General features: G+C 48.9%; 5 protein-coding genes across 7 annotated transcripts; 3 read left to right on the top strand and 2 right to left on the bottom strand.

Moving 5' to 3' along the window:
• Positions 1–85: 85 nt before the first annotated feature.
• FVEG_04704 (hypothetical protein) lies at positions 86–2,436 on the top strand. Its single transcript, XM_018892554.1, has 4 exons — positions 86–566; positions 622–1,227; positions 1,284–1,516; positions 1,566–2,436. Exons 1-4 carry the CDS (start codon positions 501–503, stop codon positions 2,254–2,256), a joined length of 1,596 nt encoding a protein of 531 aa, XP_018749265.1. The 5' UTR covers positions 86–500; the 3' UTR covers positions 2,257–2,436.
• Positions 2,437–2,941: 505 nt separating this feature from the next.
• On the top strand, positions 2,942–5,599 carry FVEG_04703 (hypothetical protein). The gene is made up of 4 exons (XM_018892553.1): positions 2,942–3,253; positions 3,319–3,414; positions 3,467–3,660; positions 3,722–5,599. The coding sequence occupies exons 1-4, from the start codon at positions 3,208–3,210 to the stop codon at positions 5,294–5,296; spliced, it is 1,911 nt and encodes a 636-aa protein (XP_018749264.1). The 5' UTR covers positions 2,942–3,207; the 3' UTR covers positions 5,297–5,599.
• A 248-nt stretch (positions 5,600–5,847) lies between these two features.
• Positions 5,848–11,396, top strand: FVEG_04702 (hypothetical protein). Of its 2 annotated transcripts, XM_018892552.1 has the most exons (3): positions 5,848–7,189; positions 7,248–9,397; positions 9,498–9,523. In XM_018892552.1, exons 1-2 carry the CDS (start codon positions 6,042–6,044, stop codon positions 8,056–8,058), a joined length of 1,959 nt encoding a protein of 652 aa, XP_018749261.1. In that variant the 5' UTR covers positions 5,848–6,041; the 3' UTR covers positions 8,059–9,397; positions 9,498–9,523. The 2 variants fall into 2 exon arrangements, with proteins under 2 accessions (XP_018749261.1, XP_018749260.1); XM_018892551.1 differs by having other exon boundaries at positions 7,248–11,396.
• Positions 6,962–10,886, bottom strand: FVEG_15526 (DNA polymerase epsilon subunit 1; the record flags this gene model as incomplete). 2 transcript variants are annotated; one of them, XM_018904659.1, is made up of 2 exons in its annotated part: positions 6,962–9,704; positions 9,776–10,886. In XM_018904659.1, the coding sequence occupies 2 exons, from the start codon at positions 10,746–10,748 to the stop codon at positions 8,059–8,061; spliced, it is 2,619 nt and encodes an 872-aa protein (XP_018749263.1). In that variant the 3' UTR covers positions 6,962–8,058. The 2 variants fall into 2 exon arrangements, with proteins under 2 accessions (XP_018749263.1, XP_018749262.1); XM_018904658.1 differs by having other exon boundaries at positions 6,962–9,722; positions 9,776–10,748.
• Positions 11,397–12,398: 1,002 nt separating the features above from the next.
• On the bottom strand, positions 12,399–19,660 carry FVEG_04699 (DNA polymerase epsilon catalytic subunit A). Its single transcript, XM_018892550.1, has 3 exons — positions 18,815–19,660; positions 18,625–18,767; positions 12,399–18,439 (listed from the first exon to the last, which is right to left on the bottom strand). The coding sequence occupies exons 1-3, from the start codon at positions 19,420–19,422 to the stop codon at positions 12,555–12,557; spliced, it is 6,636 nt and encodes a 2,211-aa protein (XP_018749259.1). The 5' UTR covers positions 19,423–19,660; the 3' UTR covers positions 12,399–12,554.
• Positions 19,661–19,709: the final 49 nt, after the last annotated feature.

Raw genomic sequence — 19,709 nt, 5'->3', positions numbered from 1 at the left:
GCTACCGACCGGTAGATGCAATCATGGATCGAAATACTAATAGCAATTCCCCAAATGGCAAACTCAAAACCCCACAATCTACGGAGTAAGAAGCTCCCCCACAATCTCAAATTCTCCGCGATCCAATACTGTTCCGTCATTTCCAATCCGAACTTAGCCGCTTGAAGACCTCATGGTTCACCCCTCCACCTTCATCAAGTTTGTGATTATTGACAAGCTTTGTGTGCCGCCGCCAGCCGATTATGAGCGTCTTGCCTAGACCCAGACCAGGGAAGGAAGAAGTCAGCGAAACATGAGAAGTGGGCGGGCATGATGGGCTAGATAGAAAAGAGGGTGGTCATGGGGCTGCCGTCATCGTGTAGGTATGGAGGTGTATCGCTTTGTTTCTCGATAAGACGTATATAACTCCTCCGGGGCTTCCGCCTCTCTTCATCTGTTGTCTACCTCTTATTCTCACAGCTTCTTAGAGACTCACCCTTTCTGCGTGTGAAACAGACAAGATGACGTTCAACTTAACACATCTGTTGGTTTACTTGGGGTTGTTGGTTGGAGGACTAGTTCTCTATGTAAGTCAACACTGCCTACAGATTCTATGGTAATCAGACACTCATATGTGGCCAGGGCTTCAGCATTGTTGTTTACCGAGTCTTCTTTCACCCTCTAGCCAAATATCCAGGCCCATTCATCGCCAAGATCACAGATGGTTACCAGCTCTACCACGCTTGGAAGGGCGACAGGCACCTCGAGTTCTGGCGCATGCACCAAAAATACGGCCCAGTTGTCCGCTTCGGCCCCAACTCGCTTTGCTTCAACTCCAACAAGGCCCTCAAGGAGATCTACGGCTTCCGCACAAACGTCCGCAAGGCCGAATTCTACAATGCCTTTGTTCACCCTACCGCCAATACGCATAACACGCGCGATAAGGAAGTCCATGCCCGTAAGCGCCGTGTCATGTCTCAGGCCTTCTCCGAGAGCGCCATGAAGGAGATGCAGCGATACATCTTGGGCAACGTCCGTACTTTCTGCGAGCAGATTGGTATGCTGGAGGGTTCTGGAGAAGAGACCAAGGGCTGGACCAAGCCTCGAAAGATGAGCGACTGGTGCAATTACCTTGCCATGGATATTCTTGGTGATTTGTGCTTCGGCAAGGCTTTCCATATGCTTGAGAGCCCGACTAACCGCTTTGCCCTGGGGCTTGTTGAAGCTGCCACAACCCGCCACCTTCTTGTAAGTGTACCACTATTTTCTTCCGATATGGCAAAAGATGAAACTGATCCTCATAGTGTGGAACCATGCCCATCGTGAACAAGCTCAACTTGGACAAGATTCTCTTCCCTGGACTCGCTGCTGGTCGTGCTCGCTACATGGGCTACAGTAAGGGCCAACTCGCAGAGCGCACGAAGCTTGGTGAGGAGACAGATCGCCGCGATTTCTTCTACTATCTTCTCAAGGCCCGCGATCCTGAGACTGGCCAGGGCTTTAGCACTCCTGAGCTCTGGTCCGAGTCCAACCTACTGTAAGTGGCACCAGGCGACCTCGAAACACCCCAACTAACAACTGAATAGTATCATTGCTGGATCTGACACCACATCGACCGCGATGGCTGCCACTCTCTTCTACCTTGTCCGATGCCCTCGCGCTCTCGAGCGAGTCACTGAAGAAATCCGAAGCAAATTCAATGATGTCGAGGAGATTTGCCAAGGTGCCACTCTCGCATCTTGCACCTACCTCCGAGCCTGTATCGATGAAGCTATGCGCCTCTCTCCATCTGTCGGTGGTATTCTTCCCCGTGAGGTTCTCTCCGGCGGCATCACCGTTGAAGGCCGTGCCATTCCCGAGGGCACCATTATTGGCGTTCCCCATTATACTATCCACCACAATGAGTCCTACTATCCCTCGCCATATGAGTACGTCCCTGAGAGATGGCTTGTCGGTGCTCTCAACCCCCTCACTGGCGAGAAGACAACCGAGGATGAGGTTGCTCTGGCTGCCAGTGCATACTGCCCCTTTAGCATTGGGCCCCGTGGCTGTATCGGCAAGGGTCTCGCCTATGTTGAGATGACGAACACACTTGCCCGCACTATGTATCTTTATGATATGCGCAAGGCTATTGGTATCGTCGATCCTGCTGAGGGCAACCCTAAGAATGAATGGGGTCGACACCGACCAAGCGAGATGCAATTAGTTGATACATTTACGAGTGCTAAGAACGGACCTATGATTGAGTTCCGTAAGGCTTCGCACATCCAGGCATGAACTCCAACATAAAAGTTTGAGAGAAATAGGCGTTCATGAAATGGATGCACAGGACATAAGACGCAGACACCTACCTAGTCACGGAGATGCTAATTTTGGATCCAGCGAAGGAGCACACAAAAATCATGACTAAATGGTCTAAGAATAGTTAAACGAAGCAAAAATAAAATCAAATGCATTAAAATTGAAGATATATCTCTCGTTACGTTGCCGTGGTAGGGAAATCTGAATAGGTTGACTGAGTTTGAGAGGCACCTTGCATAAATAAGGTGACTACAGAGTACCTAGACTAATCGTCCCCGTAGGTAGTGAGTGAGACGTGGAATAAAGAAAGACCTTTTAATGTGGGGATTTGCTGTAGAATCTGAATCTAGAGGCAGTATAAATTCTGCTACAGAGGTAGTTATATAAGTGACAAAAGCATTTAGATAAGATAGGTGCATACGTAGGGATGAAGGGGCATGTTTAATAGCCTGGGCTTCTCTTCCTTTTTCTTTTCTTGGATCTCTTTCGGTATCGTCATCTTAATCCATTTATCCCTTCTTCCAAGTCTAAATGGAATAGAACCTGAAGCTTTGCTTGCTCCAGGGGGGGAGAGCTTCAGTGAGCTTCAGAATCTAGCCCATAACGACCCACTAATTGAGCACCAGGTTGTGACAAGCGTTCGCAAAAAACCCGATGGGCCCAACGAGGCTGGGGAAAGGCTGAGAATGCTTTCTATCCTTCTCTAAGCTTTCTCTGTTGGACATTTTCATTCCCTCTCTCCAACTTCGCTTTTCTGGAAACTTGAAATAGTCCGACCGAATCCAGCGAACACGATTAACACGTAACTGGGGTATGCCATGAGGCAGTTTGGCACTTGGCTCATTTGACTCCTGGCGCGCGTCCAAGTTTCTACGCTCATAATTTGACTGGACCAACACGCAATTTCCATTCAATCATCGTCAAAGGATGACTTTGTGTAAATTCTTTCAGCAGGGCAACTGCAAATTCGGCAGTACGTTTTAAGTCGATTCTGTGGGCTGCGTTGTTCTCCTTCTGATCACACTGACTTGTCCATAGATAGTTGTCGATTCGAACATGTAAACCCAAACAATCGAAATCAACCCTCGAACCGCTTTGGAGCTCTTGGAGGAGGGAGTAGTCAAAACCCAGCTGGTACGAACACGATAGATGTTGATACACGGAACAAGGATTGACGACTCAGCAGACAAATACAACATTACTATCGACACGATCGAAAAGGATTTGACGAACGAAGTTCCGCAATGGATCCTCTCAGCCTATGCGCCAGGGCGAGATGCTCCTGGCCAGCTCTTTGGCGGATATCCGCGCGAACAGAGCTTTGAAGAGCTGCGGCTACACTTCATGATGGGGAAAGCGTCGGGGAACGAACAGCAAGCTGTGAGCGCCCATTCAATCGGTCTCTACGCGACCGCCCAGACTGACCTTGATTCGACCTTAGCTTAACGAAGCACAAGAGCTATATGCTCAAGCCCAACAACAGATGCAGACCGCTCTGCGCGACATTAAAGGGGCAATTCAGTTTATTGTAGGCGAAGAAAATAACCACCCAAATCGGCACGATATTTGCAAACAGGGAACGCAAGGAGCTCCTTTTGGCGAATTTCTCGTTGGGAAGCGACCCAAGTCGACAATCGCCGATACAGGCGCTCAGCCAACCCCTTTCGGGTCCAACAACAACAACAACGCTTCGAGTCCTTTTGGTGGTGGCGCATCGGTCGGTGGAAGCGCCTTTGGGCAGCCATCGACTCTCGGCGCGAAACCAAGCGCGTTTGGTACGCCGTCCTTTGGTCAAACATCGCAGCCATCTCAAGGAGGAGGCTCGGTCTTTGGTCAGCCATCGCAACCTTCAGCGTTTGGGCAACCATCACAGTTGGGACAAACCGCCTCAGCATTCGGCAAGCCAGCGCAAACCTCAACCTTTGGCCAGCCGTCACAACCAGGGTCTGCTTTTGGCCAACCTTCAGCTTTAGGCGCAAAGCCCAGTTCGTTTGGCACACCAGCCTTCGGACAACCTTCGCAACCAAATGCACAAGGCAGTGTCTTCGGACAACCGTCACAGCCAAACACGCAAGGCAGCGCATTCGGTCAACCGTCACAGATAAATGCGCAGGGCAGTGCCTTTGGCCAAGCCAGCCAACTTGGACAGAAACCGAATCCCTTCGGAGCACCAAGTGGAACGAACAACAGCTCTAGCCCATTCGGAGCCGTCGCAAATAACAATAGTGCCCTTGCAGCGAACCCCTTTGGTGCTCCAAATGGTAGGGCAACAACCAGTCAGCCTGCCAATCCTTTCGGATCCAACAGTAATAACCAGAACAATGCCCCGGCGAATCCGTTTGGACAACCCTCACAGCCTGCTCAGGGAAGCTCGCCATTTGGCCAACCTTCAAGCGCTGCCGCACCGGCTACAGCAACCCCATTCGGTGCATCTAATGCGACCTCGAATCAACCTACAAACAGTCCATTTGGCCAGCCGTCACAGACTCAGTCGAATGGCTTTGCATCACAGAATAACCAAACACCAGCGAGCAATCCGTTTGGTCAAGCCGCGCAGCAGAAACCAGTGAATCCTTTTGGCCAACCTTCTAACGCTGCACCAGCTGCCGCCAACCCGTTTGCTACAACGCAGGCTCAACCCCCCCCAGCAGCAGCAGTGGCGGCGGCGGCATCCGCTGCTTCGACAGGCCCATATCCACCGAACAGCAGTAGACAACATCCGCCAATTGAGAGCTATAGCTCAAAAGGCATGGATGGCCGGCTATCAATGTTCAAGGGCAAATCAGTCATCTACAAGGACGGCAAACCTGGAATTCGAGAATTCGATGGGACCTGGCGGCGGATTTGGTTCCCAGATGGTCCTCCTGCGTTCTCAGCGGATACAGAATTGGCCCCTGAGATGTACGACGACAAGTCCAAGGCTCAGTGGATGGCCTTCGCACAGACCGGGACCTTTGAGGGTGGCCTAATACCCGAACTACCGCCTCCGCGAGAATGTACACTATGGGACTTCTAGCCAAGGAGTCAAGTCGAGTCAGTTTACAGCTTGTTTTATATATGATGTGGAGATGAAGAGTCGAGGATGAATAGATGGCGTTAGACGATTCAGGAGAATGCATTAATTGGCGTTGTGTATAATCATTGGGGTGGCTTGGATGCATAATCGACCTAGACAGTAAAAGAAACAACTTCACGAGACAAGCAAACTGAAGGATGGTATCAGATTCAGTGCATTTTTGTGAAGTTGCTGTGTGGTATCAATACAGCAAGCCCCATTTCAAGCTATGAAATGACAGAATAGTTTTATTGAATGCTAGAGATCTTGCAAAGACTAGGTACTTATCCACAACATCCATATCAATAAAGCTCATGAGTGAAATCATCTAAAGATATTTGCTTGGTGTTTGCCTCGTAGCACAAACTACTACCTTTTTCTTACCAGGGCAGCTCGGGTAAAGATGCACTAGTCCAGGAGCACTTAAGCGCTTTCATAATCAGAGCCATTGATTGGCTTGAGCGGTCTAAAAGTATCTTTGTACCTCCTCCAGGTTGACTTCATCAGCTTGCAGTTGTGAGAATCCACTTTCTGATGAATCATCCGGCGATGCAAACCCAGGCTTGAGCCACGATATTTATGAAGGTTAGAGCGGCAGTCTATAAGATCGACTCATCTCTCTCTTGGGATCCTTTTCAAACCCAGAAAAGCACTCATTTTAGCGCCCAAAACCAGAAGTTTACCACTCACACAAAGACACCCAACCATGGTCTCTTTACCATCCCTCGCACCATTCCCCCAGTCATCATGGCGACAGCATCTCTCATCCAGCGAATGGAATACACTTCTCCAATCCTGGACATCTATTTGCCGTGCCATTCTATCCCTTTCTGAAAAAGACATCAAGGCAGCCTTGGCCCACGACGACTCCATCGTAACGTTCCTGCTCTCCTTCGCAGAGGAGACAGCAGAGGCAGGCTTCACAATACTAGACTCTCACTCGACAACACTACCAAAAGCTGTATTTCAGCTCGTATCCAGAGTCTTCAATGTATATCCGCCACCTCAACTATTCGATTATGCGTTTTTGGCAAACATCGCAAGGATGTTCCCCAGGAAAGCTACGGCCGCTCTCATTGCACAGCTCTTTCAGCGACATGCTGCTGCGCTCGAGGCTGCATTGACTGCCCTAAAGAAGCAACTTATCCTACAGTTAGAGGCCGGTATCAAAGGGGATTTGAAGAGCGTCGAAGCTCGTTTGATAAGACTGAATTATCTTTTGCATGCTTCGCCGGATACCTGCACTTTGTTCCTTGCGGGATCTGATTTTCTCGATGGCCTCATCGTGTGCTTCCGCGTCATGAACCCTCCTCTACGCAAAGTGATATTGGCCACGACGTATTTATGTCTGGTTGGGTTAATAGGTACTAAACCAGCCAAATGGTCGATGCTGAGTGATCAACTATACGCCCTCAAAGAAGCGGCTGATGCCCACAAGGCTGGCCCTCTCAATGTCAACGATTCACTGGTCCCTGAGCTCATCACCGACACCCCCCTCTTGAAGATATTACTACGGAGGGCGGAGGATTCTGGCGCAGCGACCGAAAATTTCAAGAAGCGAATTACGGCTTTGGAGAGCTACAGAAAGGGAACCATGGTCCGTCCCAAACGACTTAGAAGAAGGAGACTGGATAAAGGGAAAGGCAAGATATCACAGCAAGAAGTGAATGCCGACTTTCACGTTCATAAAATGAGCCAAATCACTCAGGTTCAGGATTTGTTTCCCGATTTAGGATCCGGCTTTGTGTCCAACTGTCTCGATGAATACGGAGAGGACGTGGAGCAGGTTGTTGCCAATTTGCTAAGTGAGACTCTACCGCCTCACTTGGCGAATGCTGACCGCAGTGAGTCCTTGTACGTTATAACAATATACCTGTTCTTAAACCGCGATTATCTGTTAATCCATCATTAGGTCATCACACCCTGAAGCAGGACATACAGAGCTTGCACCGCGATCTACTCCGCCTCAGGTTCCCACGCGACACAACGTTTTTGACGACGATGATTTCGACCGCCTTGCCATGGACGTTTCTAAGGTTTCATTTGGAAAGAAACCAGCCAAGAGCGCCGACGAGATGCTCAAAGACAAAGCAAACGCGCCTAACAAATCGGCCATTCTCTCTGCCCTCGCGGCATTCGATTCTGATGATGACGAACGCGATGATACTTATGATGCTGACGATGTGGGTGGCACTGTTGACGCCTCCAACCAGGAGGCCGACGCTGCGAGCGACAGCAACGAAGAGGCACTGTTTCGTGCGTACCAGATGGACTCAAAGCTGTTTGACCGTGATGCTGGCACAAGGCGAGGTAACCTGCGAGCCAAATTGCGGGAAGAAACTGGAATGACAGATGAAGCCATAGAGGGATGGGCCCTCATCTTAGTCAGGAACCCGCAACAGAAGCGACGATTAGAGGCCAAGTATGCCTTTAGTGGACAACAAGCGCAGCTAGGACGCACATCTTGGCGAGCGTCTCCAGCTGGCTCAGGAGAAGAAGGAAGCGAACCTGACGGGGGATCATCGAGAGGTGGCAGAGGTGGTGGACGAGGGCGAGGTCGAGGGCGAGGTCGTGGAAGAGGCGGCAATGTTGCGGGGCCTACAGGCGAGAAAGAGACAGAAAGTGCTAGGAAGAACAAGGAAGCCAATAAGGGGTCTCGGGCGAACCACAATAGACGCGATGCTCGAGCAAAGAAGATGGCACGAGGGGGTTTCGCTGGCTGATCAATCACAAGTTCTCTGCTTCTTCCATCTACCTGGAGCCGGTGCGGCAGCTAGACAAGACGTTCTTCTTTTTCGGGCCTGAGTTGGCGCAGTTGCTTCTGACCCATACAGATCACCAAGATCAAGCTCGGTAGCATAGGGGCTCTTCATATCTGCTATCATGGGAGTACCAGGATAACCACTGGGCCCTGCTGGAGAGACGATACCGCTGAGAGAAACCAGAGTCTCTTCGATGCCCGAGTAGCGGTGGTAATCCTTTGGCGTAGCTAGCTCTGAGACAGCCTCAATAGAGGTCAGATCCTGGTCGCCATCACCTGTGCCCATTATCATGCTTTGGAGCGACATCCGCGAACTCCTCCTGCTACTATTGAGGTACACCCGTAGATCGAAGCATTGACGACATGATGGATGTAACGGAAAGCAGTTTGCTTCATCACGATGCTGCGGGAGTTGAGGGCGTGACTGCTGCCCACACTTTTCCTGGATGTCGTCGAAAATGTCTGCGATGGGAGTGAAGTAGGTCACACGTTGTCCAGGCCCCCAATAGTTATTGCGACCCCATACATGACCGATTAGGCCATTTGTATTGGCGTCAACAACTCCAGCGCCACTGTCACCGTTGACACCAATGCCTCCACGTATCCAGGCATCCTCATCCTCTTGCGGCCATGGTTCCTCGATAAACCACTCTCTCGTAGCCTTCTGCGTCTGGTTCTCTACCCCAGATACATACGCAGGGATCTCGCAAATCTGGCCGCGCTGATAACCAGATGTTCGACCGCTAGACAGAACATCTGCACCTGGCACAATAGCGGTTGTAGTAGCTATGGTTGGTTCCTGAGTTGGAGGTTGGGTTTCTGAAGGGAATTTGCGAAGGATGTTTGCTTGTGAAGTACGGGCACCGATGAGAGCCCAGTCTGTTACGACAAGAGGCTTATCCATATCACACTCATCCCAATAAGGATCATGTGAAATTCTCGTTGTCTTGAGGTTCAGACCTGACGTGACCTCGAGCCTACCAAGCCTGAAGTTCGTCTCCTGGGCCATGGCATCATGTCCCTCGTCAATGCATCGCTTGCGATCTTGGGATGATGGATGCTCAACCTCCACTTGAGCGAGCTGTTGGTAGGCCTCCATGAAGGGATGAAAGTTGCCCAACCAATAACTCCCACCACCAACGGTGATGCAAGGACCAAGAGTAGCAGTGCTATCTTCAAACACCCCATTTCCTGTCACACCGATACTGTCACCCATGCAAGGATAGCGAAAGAAGTAGGGGTTTCTCGGGGCGCAAATATCGTCCTTATGATCTTTGCCTAGGCCACGAGCCCAGGTAACGGTACGATTAATCTCCCCCTGCGTAAAAGCAAACGTGACTAGCTTGGAAAAGTTGCTGGGAATAAGATCTTGAACGTGGCTAACAATGATGATCTTTCGAGCACGAGAAATAGTTTTTGGGGCCATGATACAAATTCGCCGAATCTGTGGGGATTTGCCTCGAGTGACAGTGACTACGTGACGGGGCCCAACCCAGATAGGCAGATATTGGGAAAGAAATGGAAGAATGGCGTGTTCGAAGACAAGAGGAAAGCTCGTTACTTCTATACACCGTGAGGCTCGCCCTCTGATCAGGTCTGTTGGACTTTCTGCACTTCGTGGAGTGCCTCTGATAGTCAGCCTGTGAGCTATTGAGGAAAGGGAGACTTGATAACCTTACCGGCATTCTTCCTCGCTCGCTTCTCCACGAGGACCTGTAGGCGATCTTGACATTGACGCTTCGTCTTAACCATATCCATAGACAAATCTGTGCCATGATCTCTGTTCTTCCTTTTGAGAGACGCAAGAGCAGTCGTGGGCTTTTCATTTGACGAGGACCTGTTGCCCGTCGCCATGCTAGCTATCATCTTTGCTGGAAGCTCCCATTCCTTTGCATCATCTCTGCCATCCTCGGGGTGAGCCATGGCTATGTGGGACTGAAGAAGGCGAATGTTCTGGAATGTCGTCTCTGTGCAACCGGGTGATGGACAAATGACAAGATGTTTGACTTTGACATGGTAGATAAGTCCGTCCCTGGTGGAAAAGCTCGACTGGTCACAGCCAGCCCAGTTACACAGATAAGTATGACAAGATTTGACGTGGGATTTGAGGTCCTTGTCAGACGAGAAAGCTCGTTGGCACTGAGGGCCAAGGCAGACGAAAGAAGGCGTCGAGTTATCAATGCTGTTAGTTCGCCCACCTCGACTTAGTGGACTCGGACCTCTTGAGCGACCTCTACCGTTACGGACGGTCATTGCATCACTGAATTCGGTCGGAACAGAGGAGAAAATGGAACCAGTAGAAGAAGTATCGGCACTGATGGCAGAAATCGTACTCATCTCTCGCATATCGATTTCACCAGACCAATTGGTACAAGGCTCCAGGCCCAGCTCCAACTTGGCTGGTGATGCAGACCGATAGCAGTCAATATTGAAGTCGGAATGAATCGATTGAATTGGCTGCCGGCAGAAATCAAAAGACATGAGATCGGGAGAGACAGTAGTCTTTGACATCGACAAAGCAATTGAAGCCGGCGTCGTGGGAGGCGTCGATACTGCTTGAACGGTCCGATGCCGGACTGTGGGGCCGTGGTAATGGCCGGGACCGTTGAAGTTAACGGCCCCGCGATGGTCCTTGCGCCTGAGGTTGTTCATTGTGTGAGTTGATTAACTCACAATGGCTTTGTGAGGCTGCAATTGAGGAAAAACACGGACAAAGCAGACTTTGAGGGGTCGAACAAGGAATGGAGAAAATGCAAAACATCCGGCGGGAACTGGGGCCTTCCTTTGGTCATAGGGGACTGTGGTTGCCTGAAGAAAGCTTGCGGCCTCTGCAGAGGTGGGCGAACCACTCTGTCTCTGAGAGGGAGTACATTTTGTGTAAGCAAGTATAAGTGGTTAGGCTGATTGATGATGCGGGACATAAGGTACAGGGGGAGGGCCCAGGTGAACTATGTGGAAAGGAAATAAAACACGAAAACGAAGCCCAAAAGACCACCAGCATTGATGGCTGATATTGTCACAAACATGTTGGACTTGTTGACTACTCTTCGCTTCTCTTTTTCTCTTTCCTTATCACGCAAAGTACGTTAGGCAGACTGGCGATACCTACTTAGTAGGACTTCTGGCCCCCGACTGTGTTCGATCAGCCCCTCACGATTTGGGAGAAGTCCGCAGTTTCATAGGTATTGGTTTGTGGTATAGTGCAGGGGTGTTTTGTGCCTTATGGTAATTGTCGTACTGTAAGAGTTGCTCATACTTCTTATTATTCATTGAGTTATTATTCTTGATTACTTGTCTCGCAATGTTCACCTCTTTCTTATATCTAAAGTGTCTTGCAGTTGGAAGTTGCTTGAAAAAAGGAAACCCGTCCTAGAATTAATTATAGTTGACCTACTCAGGCTTCCTTTCTGTAGACATGATATGTAGTTGTAAGGTCGTTATCATCATTCAATTCGAGCAGTATATGTTTATGTAGGTGAGGCACCTACGTAGCAGTGGAGGTTCTGGGGTAGAGAAGTTCCTGAATTATTTCACATTAAAGAAGGGAAGTATCCTTTATCATATATTTACCTCCATCATGTAGTGTTCATTAAGATGAAGCGATAGATATTCAGGAGTCAAACCTGCCAGTATCTTACTATATAAGTGCCTTGAATCTTGGACTTCCTCTATCAATATTGTACTCTCTATTAATGGCTTTGTTGTCTTGAGTTATTGTTGTGTTGGGTGCCCTCTAAAGAGCCGAATGTTGATCAGTCGCGTTGATAATTTGGAAGTTTATTATGTTGCAACGACTATCTCATATTGAGAGAAGAAAACATCAAGCCTTGCCAACTTACCAAGCAATATATACCAATATGTTAGCTGGAACCATATGATCTAGAGGTAATCATATTAGACCGTGAATCCAAATGCTTCGGTCTTACATAGGCAGGTTCCCAAGAAATCCTTTCGCCTGATCAGGTTGCTCTCTGGCTCTTGGAATGATCCCCTGGGCACGGAGCTCTTGAGGCCAAATGTGTATCTTGGGCCAGTGATCAGTCTACAACGGCTGTTCGGATAGCTTGCCAGCATTGTCAGACCTAACAGCACTGGTATTTGATACGAAGTCCGTCTGGGAGGACAAGAAATTAATACGAAGACACAGCACTTGGAGCATGTTGTTTTCGATCTCGCTGGATATTGTGTCCCCGATAGGACTCCACCTCGGAAACCTGAAGAACTGGAGATAGTATTCTTGGTATAGGCAGATGGCGTTGTTCTAGCACGAGCAGAAGTATTAAGTGATAGAAGGAAGGAATTGTGCGAGATCATAAAGAAACTTATTTCTATAATGCTCACCTTTGCACCACCCAAATCATTATGGGGTATGATAATTACGCTCTAAACCAATTCTACTCTTCCACTACTGTCTTCATTATAGTGTAAGCAACTCCATTGTAACCATCATGACGCCGTTCATAAACCTCTGTCAAGTTCCTCGGCCACATCACTAAGCATCCTTAGCCCGTAGAACTTGGCTACCCTCCTCATAACTCCGAGTTTCTTGCTCACGTCTTGTCGCGATACAATTTCCTTCCACTCTCCACTGCAGGTACAGTGTTCCATAAAGTCATTCAGTCTCAGTGCGCCGCACCGGGCACATTTGAGATCCTGTGTTGTCCATTCCACAATCCAGCTCTCTACTATGCCCAATAATCGCTCTTCTATGGCGACACGATCGAACTCAGTGCCACAGAAGCCGCAGCACCAAGCAGCACCTTCGCCAAAGAGGTCTTCATCTCTGCATAGGTCTAGATCTCGCATCATAGTGCAGCTGTCACAAGATATCTGAGGAAGACGAAGGCTTTCTGATGGGTTTGTGAAGGTACCGTCTTTGGAGAACTCGCGCACCTCGAACAAGGCCAGAAGCTCTTTTCGAAGTAATCGAGCTTCAAGTGTGATATTTTTGTCAAGCGATAGAACTTGCATGAGCGATTTGACAAGCTCGAGGATAGGATTTCGAGGGTTGAGATGTGAGCCGGGAAGGGCGGGGAATGTGTAGTCCTGTGCAAGCTCTGGATGAAGTAGTTCACGCTTCTGCTTATTGAGGAGGCCAATGATGTCCTTTTTCAGAGGTTTCTCAAAAGCTTTGCCTAATAGAATTTGGCCTTCATGGTCCTCTAGGCCCTTGCTTGGTAGCTGTGTCAGACGTGGTGTGCCATCTGGGTCCCCGTCATGAGGCCGCTTGAGTTGATGCATCAACTGTATGAACTCAATTACCCAATTCTGAAATGTGGACTGTAGTCGAACAGGCAAGAATGTTGCCATCTGCCAGTGCATGACAGTTTCGAGGTTCTGTTGTTCGGCTTCAATAACCTCCTGACAGGCCTTGCCTCCGTAGTTGAACTCATCGTACCATACAAGATAGTCCCAATACTCCTTAATCTCTAAGTCAATGAAGTGAAAGAGTGGCTTGCTCTTGATCGACTTGATGATATACTCGCTATACGCATATGCGTTGCCAACCTCGGCCTTTGTGGTTTGGAGAATAAGACGATTGGCGTTGGCAAAAATGACCTGAGATCCCACTCGACGGAAGTCAGCCATGAGCTGCTGGAAGGCCTTACGAGACATCATCTGCACATAGTAGTGCAGGGCTCGATCGTACATAAAAGAGTCGGGATTCTCAACCCAGCGAACAAGATGTTGCACGAGAACATCGGCCATAGTACTTCCACGACAGGCTTCAGTCCACCATGCCTTCACCATCTCACGTAAAACCTGAACGCCAGCGTTGGCAAAGGCGTTCTCAGATGCAAGTGTCTCTGAGTCGTCAGCAGCGGGATTGAACGAGACAGAGTCGGCACCCTCAAGCTCGTTGATAAGAGATGAGGTCAGGATAGTGTTGATAGCCAGATTTCTGACATCTATGTCGATACACACGGACGAGAAGGTTCCTGGGTTGTTGACATTTGGCATTTTGACTGTGTCGAGAGGGCCCAGAAGATCGTCCTTTTCATATCCGGCATGATCAGGGCGGGCATCGGGAGACCACCAAAGCACGACTCCATTGGCCTGAAGGCGCCGGGCATAGGCAACATCGATCAAGAATCGGGGATCGTCTCGTTCTAAATTACACAGAGGCACATCGCCGTAACGAGCCAAAGCGGTGAGGTGTAGAATCCAGGATCCAAGACCAAGATAATGGCCAACGAGTCGCTTGGCGATGACATATTGCCACCCAAGAGGAGGTAGAGAGCTATCCCCCACATCGTATTTCAAGGGAAGGACTGGGAACTCTCCCAAGATAGGGACATCATGGATGAGCAGTTTACGCTGAGACGACTGGATAACCATCATCTGTGGTCGTGGCTCATCCTTGCGCATCTTCTTGACTACATCACCTATCTCCAAGTGAGCCTTGCGTCGGGTCGTCACTTGGGTGATCTTGATATGGAGTTTCTCCTGGTAAGTAAAACAATCCTGCCAGTTGGTACCAGCTGCCTCTGCATGCCGTCTAGCGAGCATCTCCGAATACATTTTGGAAATATTGGGAAGATCTTGACCAGAATCCTTGTTCTTCTGCAGAATAACAACATGGGCTTGGTCATTGGTGGTAGAGAAGATACCAAAAATCTGTCGCTCTCCAGTTGTAATGTGAGAAACGTAAATGTAGGCCAGTGGCGACGTCTCGAGATACGTTCGTGTCTTCGCTGGCCGCTTCAGACCAGCTAGATCAAAGCCTTGCTCAAGGCCCTTTCCAAGCACAGCATGTTGTGTCGCGTCAATGGTGCACTGATTTCCAAGACGCAAGACAGCTCGGATGTTCAGGGGTACTTGCTTCTCATATACACCCTCAACACTAGGATGATTAAAGAGGAGGGAGAACTTTTCGCTCTCGTTGAAGTAAACATCCTCCGATACAGTCAACTTGAAGAGATGGCTTGATGTATGACCATTGGGAAGTGTGTAATTGACCTGTTCGACTTCACAGCCATCCACTTCAACATCGGGAAGATCCTTACTCTTGAGATTGAGGAAGACTTGTCGAGGAACATTGACCTTGAGCGTATGAATCTTGGCATCGATTAGGACATATGCCATGACAATACCAGGAGTCTCAGTCGCTTTGAGGTGCAAGACCTGCCAGTTACTCATGTAAGTAGTGTGCGCCTGCTTCATGAATGTTTGCTGAAGATTGTTCACTGCACCGCCTCTTCGGTCACCAAACAATTGCCGTCGACGGATTCTGGCTTGCTTCTGCAACTTCCACTTCTTCTTCTGGTACATCAAGAATGCTTCATAGTTCTCCGAAGCACTTGGCATAACTTCAGGAAGTGCAGACATGGGATCGGGGTTCTCTGCCGGCTCAGGAGACTTGCGCTTCTGGGCTGTCGTTGCGGCCTCAGAGGATGCGATGACTGCGTTGACTTGTTTGGGCTTCAAAAGCTTGCTACCGAAATCTTCTACATCATCCAGTCGAGAACCATTGATGTTGGTGATGTCTTCCAGTGGACTCTTTTTGAAAAGATCAGTGAGCTTCTTCTGCTTCAGTTTGTCGTCCTTGATATTGATCCTCCTTTGAAGCCAGTCAGGATGTGGCACTCGAGGTACAGGGTTGCGGACCTTTTGGAGAGCCGCAGGAATGGTGATCAGCTTCTGAATAACAGAGCCCAATCGCTCCAGGTAATAATCCCAGTCAAGCAGTGCACGAGGATCAGTATCAGTGGGCTCCTCCTTCAGCCACTTCCTCAGATATGTACGCTTGACAGATTCCTCCGCAGAGAAGATGGCCACCGGAACAGCCCGTTCTGTAACAGGTGCGTTTTTGGGTCGAGCGCAGATGATGAACTTACAGTTCAGCCCCTTGTCTTTTACCATCTGCTCACCTAAGAAATCTGCCAAACGCTTGGCAGTTGTGATACTAGTTGACTTCTGGTTTCCGTACTCCTCCAGGGTTTTGGACATGCTTCGATTCTCAGAAATGAGTTCCATCAGCTCCTCGTCTGCCAATGTTGTACCCTTGCTGTGTAAAACATCCAGCCAACGGTTGGCAACCTTGGCAACGGCTCCATAACATTCGGCCAGCGTTTCACCTTCGAGGAAGAACTTGAAAATCTGTTGCTGGAAGATCTTGATGAGCTTGAGCTCACCACGACGTTTCACCTCAAAACCTTTCAACTCAGCAAGACTACCATCATCGTTGAAGACAGCGTAACGCTTCTTCAAGTTTTTGCCTTCTTCTTTCGATGTGGGTAGAACCATGGCTTTGTATGGACCATCGACTTCGAAAAAGATGGAGTTGTCGCTGTGTGTTTCGTACTTGAGGGTCTTCTTGTCAACGAGTGTCTGGTATTGATGGTTGGTGAATTTTGCATGGACGTGGTGGTTAAGCATAACACAGGGATATGAGATGTTGAGTTTCTTGCCGCCCTTGAGTTTGAAGGAGAAGTTCTCGGGGAAGGTTGCGGGAAGCATGCACCAGATACCGTCGGTATCCAATTCCAGAGGTCGTCCCAGCCGTTCGACCAGTTGTCGAGCCATTTGAATAATGTGAGCACCGGTCAAACAAGTGACGCCAGCCATTTCGAGTGAGTACCAACGAGATCCCTTTCTCATCACATATCCGTAGAATGAATTTAGAATAACCTTGTGAGCCAATTGCAGCGAGTCGTAGAGAATAATCATCTTCTTGGCAGCATCAACCTCGCTCTGGGCAGCACCAGCAGATTGCAAGGATGACGTCTTTCCCTTCCAAACTTTGGCTTTGCCCTTGTAGTCATATCGACGATCACGGAAGTCTCGTACAGTGTTGATATAAAAAGGGTTTTCTCTTTGGCAAATGATTGCCTCTCGCACAATAGTTGTTGAATCATGGATTTTGTGGTAGACCTTCTGAGAATAGAGTTGAAGACGTTTTCGTACAAGATTGGCTTGCTCATCTGCACTGAGTTCCTGGAAGGTTCTCATAGGAGAACTAGGATATTTACCAGGGAACCTCTCGTTCTGAAGGGCATTTTTAATCATGTTATACTCATCTCGTTTTGGGGGCAAGTACTCTCCTCGCCATGCCCAAGGTAACCTTCTATCGCATGTCTTTCCTGGTCGATTGAAGTCGCAGGCAGCACAGTCGGACTCTTGGATCATAGAGTCAGGCTGCAATCGGTTGGTTGTCATGATGTTGGGGTACATCGATGCAACATCCAGATGGTAAATCAGGGGTTTTTCGTTACGGTTCGGCGCTTCTTTGAGCTTGTTCAACCTCTCGACGATCTGAGCCTTGACCTCTTCGTAGTTCTCTACATCATCAAAGTTCTTCTTCTCCTCAACTGTGATTACAAATTTGAGGGCAGCATCTAAATCACCGAGGAGCTCGTCAATAGCTCCAGGGTCGACAGCAAAATCCACCGGGATATCAGCTCGAAAGACTCCCGCTTCGATACTTTCAACGTGGCCACCGACGTAGGTCTCTGAATCGAGGAGATGTCCGTCCCAGAAGGCCTCCTTTGGTGTGATATACTTATTCGGAAGTACAATTTCTCGTTGATATGCTTGCACCATCAGCAGCATCTCACAGAGTGTACCAGTTCCCTTTCTCAATACTTCATCACCACTCAAAGGCAGAATCGTACAAAGTGAGAAAATGAAGGGGTGCACATATTTCATGTACAGATAATATGTTGCAACGGCATCGGAGACAGAGTATTCGGCGAGTGTCTGGGGTCGCTCAGTCGCGTACGGTGTCATCAATTCGGGATCCAGCTCGTCTGGGTCGTATCCGAGCTTCGCGACAGTGACAGCTTTCAGGCCACGAGAACCTTGAGGTAGATACGAATCTCGATTGACCCAATGGAAGCAGTCCATGTGCACACTGTAGTTACACTTGTACTGATCCTCGTTGTCCTTCTTCCATCCAATCTCTTGATACATATCAATTCCATTGATGCTAGCCCGTGCTTCCACAAAGGGCCAATCGAAAAAGTCACCGTTGTAAGTCGCAATTACGGTAGGCCGTGCTTCCTTGATATGGAGGAAGAACCTCTCGATGACAGCCTTTTCATCAGGTTCGTTGAAAATCATAAAGGGGCCTGGGTATTCTGGTTTGGGTGTGTAGTCGAAGTCGCCAATGTCTTCTGAAAGGATTTGGCGGTTAGTAATTAAGAACCCTTGGCCATCAATCATGTAAGAAATCATGATAATCTGATCGGTGGCAGCGTCAGGGAATTTGAGAGGCAGCTTTGATGTTTCAATATCGTAAGCCATTACTACAGGTTCAGCCGGCAACGACCTCTCTTCATTTGGGTAAATTTTGGTGACACCATGTTTGGCTTCAACAAAGTACCACTTGCCGGCTCGTATATCTTGTTGTCCAGGTCAGTAGGTGATTGGCAAGGGTTCAAGGCAGAATGGAGGACTGTATAGAAGCAATAATCAGGGCAATGGTGAATAGTGGTCTCATGGCCTTTGAGGGCTCTGAAGTAGCAAATACTTGGTTGCAAACATCATGTAAAGTTTGTAGAAGAGTGTGGACAAGGGTTGATCATACCTAAATCTATCATTACTCGTACATGGTATGGTACATCATATTCTCTTATATCGACGATGAAGTCGCTCGCATCGGAAAGGGCAGTATTCATATTTCGGTCGTCATCTCGTGAATCATCAAAAAGGTCGAAGTCACCATTTGAGCTGTTTCGTATTAGCTTGATCCTACCAAAGATCAGTTGAGCACTTACGTTGCCACCTCGGCGTAGGCATCCATAGCATTCATATTCTTCTTGTTCTTTTCCGCAATAGGCATGATATCTTTTCTCGCAGCCATGAGGTCATTGACATTGGCAAACCTCAACTCCAGAAATGTCCTTCGGTAGCCGAGTAAGTGGTTGGGCATGTTGAGATCGTCTTTCTCAACTCTTCGAATCGACTTGACAACGCCACCTCCGGCAACCCTCTTGACCCATTCTTCAACCTCAGACTCTCGTCCCTTCTTGACAGCGATCAAGAAGTATGGGTCAAATTCCACAGTAGCTTTGAAGGTCGAGCCGTCGTCTTCGATGAAATAGCAGTCGACAGCGGCTCGACCACCCGGTATCCGTTCGTCCTCTATAGATGTGGGCTGGATGTTGACTAGCCAGCCTTCTCTCTTCTTTCCGCTCTCATAACGCGCAAATCCCATGTTCTCGTCAATGCTGTGTGCTAGCCGTGTTCGTTCCCATTTCTCGTCTGCCGACGTGGCCTCATTCCTGGACGAGGCCGCGAATGTGCGTGTCCGGTTGCCATGGTAGGCAACTTTGCCTCCTCGGCGGAAGCCCTTCTGAGGGCGACGAAGACTTGTGTTAGGCATCGAGTGTTCTGGGGGGCTCCCCAAAAGGAGTGTGGCTTAACGAGCAGTTGACGATGCCGGGTAACAGAGATTCGACATGGAGAGAGGGGAATTGTATAAGAGCAGTTTAGAAGACAGAGAAGAAGAAAAAGAATTGAGGAAAAAAAAGTTGTTTGCAAGGTCAACACTGAGCGGAGTGTTTCTGTGGAACAAAGTAAATGAAGGGAGTCCCTAGAGACTGGACCGAGATTGGATAAATTGGCAACGTGAGACGCGTTTAGACGCGCCCTCGCGACGCGATTACACCC

This window comes from Fusarium verticillioides, chromosome 4 (assembly GCF_000149555.1).
Source record: "Fusarium verticillioides 7600 chromosome 4, whole genome shotgun sequence".
Taxonomy (NCBI): domain Eukaryota; kingdom Fungi; phylum Ascomycota; class Sordariomycetes; order Hypocreales; family Nectriaceae; genus Fusarium; species Fusarium verticillioides.
Note: the sequence above shows the minus strand (reverse complement) of the source record. Positions and strands in the feature narration are given on the sequence as shown.

Coding starts and splice junctions, on each gene's coding strand:
- FVEG_04704 (XM_018892554.1), top strand. CDS start 501: ATGACGTTCAACTTAACACATCTGTTGGTTTACTTGGGGTTGTTGGTT. Junction 567..621: donor TTGGAGGACTAGTTCTCTAT/GTAAGTCAACAC, acceptor ATATGTGGCCAG/GGCTTCAGCATTGTTGTTTA. Junction 1,517..1,565: donor TGGTCCGAGTCCAACCTACT/GTAAGTGGCACC, acceptor ACAACTGAATAG/TATCATTGCTGGATCTGACA.
- FVEG_04703 (XM_018892553.1), top strand. CDS start 3,208: ATGACTTTGTGTAAATTCTTTCAGCAGGGCAACTGCAAATTCGGCA. Junction 3,254..3,318: donor GGGCAACTGCAAATTCGGCA/GTACGTTTTAAG, acceptor ACTTGTCCATAG/ATAGTTGTCGATTCGAACAT. Junction 3,661..3,721: donor CGGGGAACGAACAGCAAGCT/GTGAGCGCCCAT, acceptor ATTCGACCTTAG/CTTAACGAAGCACAAGAGCT.
- FVEG_04702 (XM_018892551.1), top strand. CDS start 6,042: ATGGTCTCTTTACCATCCCTCGCACCATTCCCCCAGTCATCATGGCGA. Junction 7,190..7,247: donor GCTGACCGCAGTGAGTCCTT/GTACGTTATAAC, acceptor ATCCATCATTAG/GTCATCACACCCTGAAGCAG.
- FVEG_04699 (XM_018892550.1), bottom strand. CDS start 19,422: ATGCCTAACACAAGTCTTCGTCGCCCTCAGAAGGGCTTCCGCCGAGGA. Junction 18,768..18,814: donor GCCTACGCCGAGGTGGCAAC/GTAAGTGCTCAA, acceptor AATACGAAACAG/CTCAAATGGTGACTTCGACC. Junction 18,440..18,624: donor ACGAGTAATGATAGATTTAG/GTATGATCAACC, acceptor CTGGACAACAAG/ATATACGAGCCGGCAAGTGG.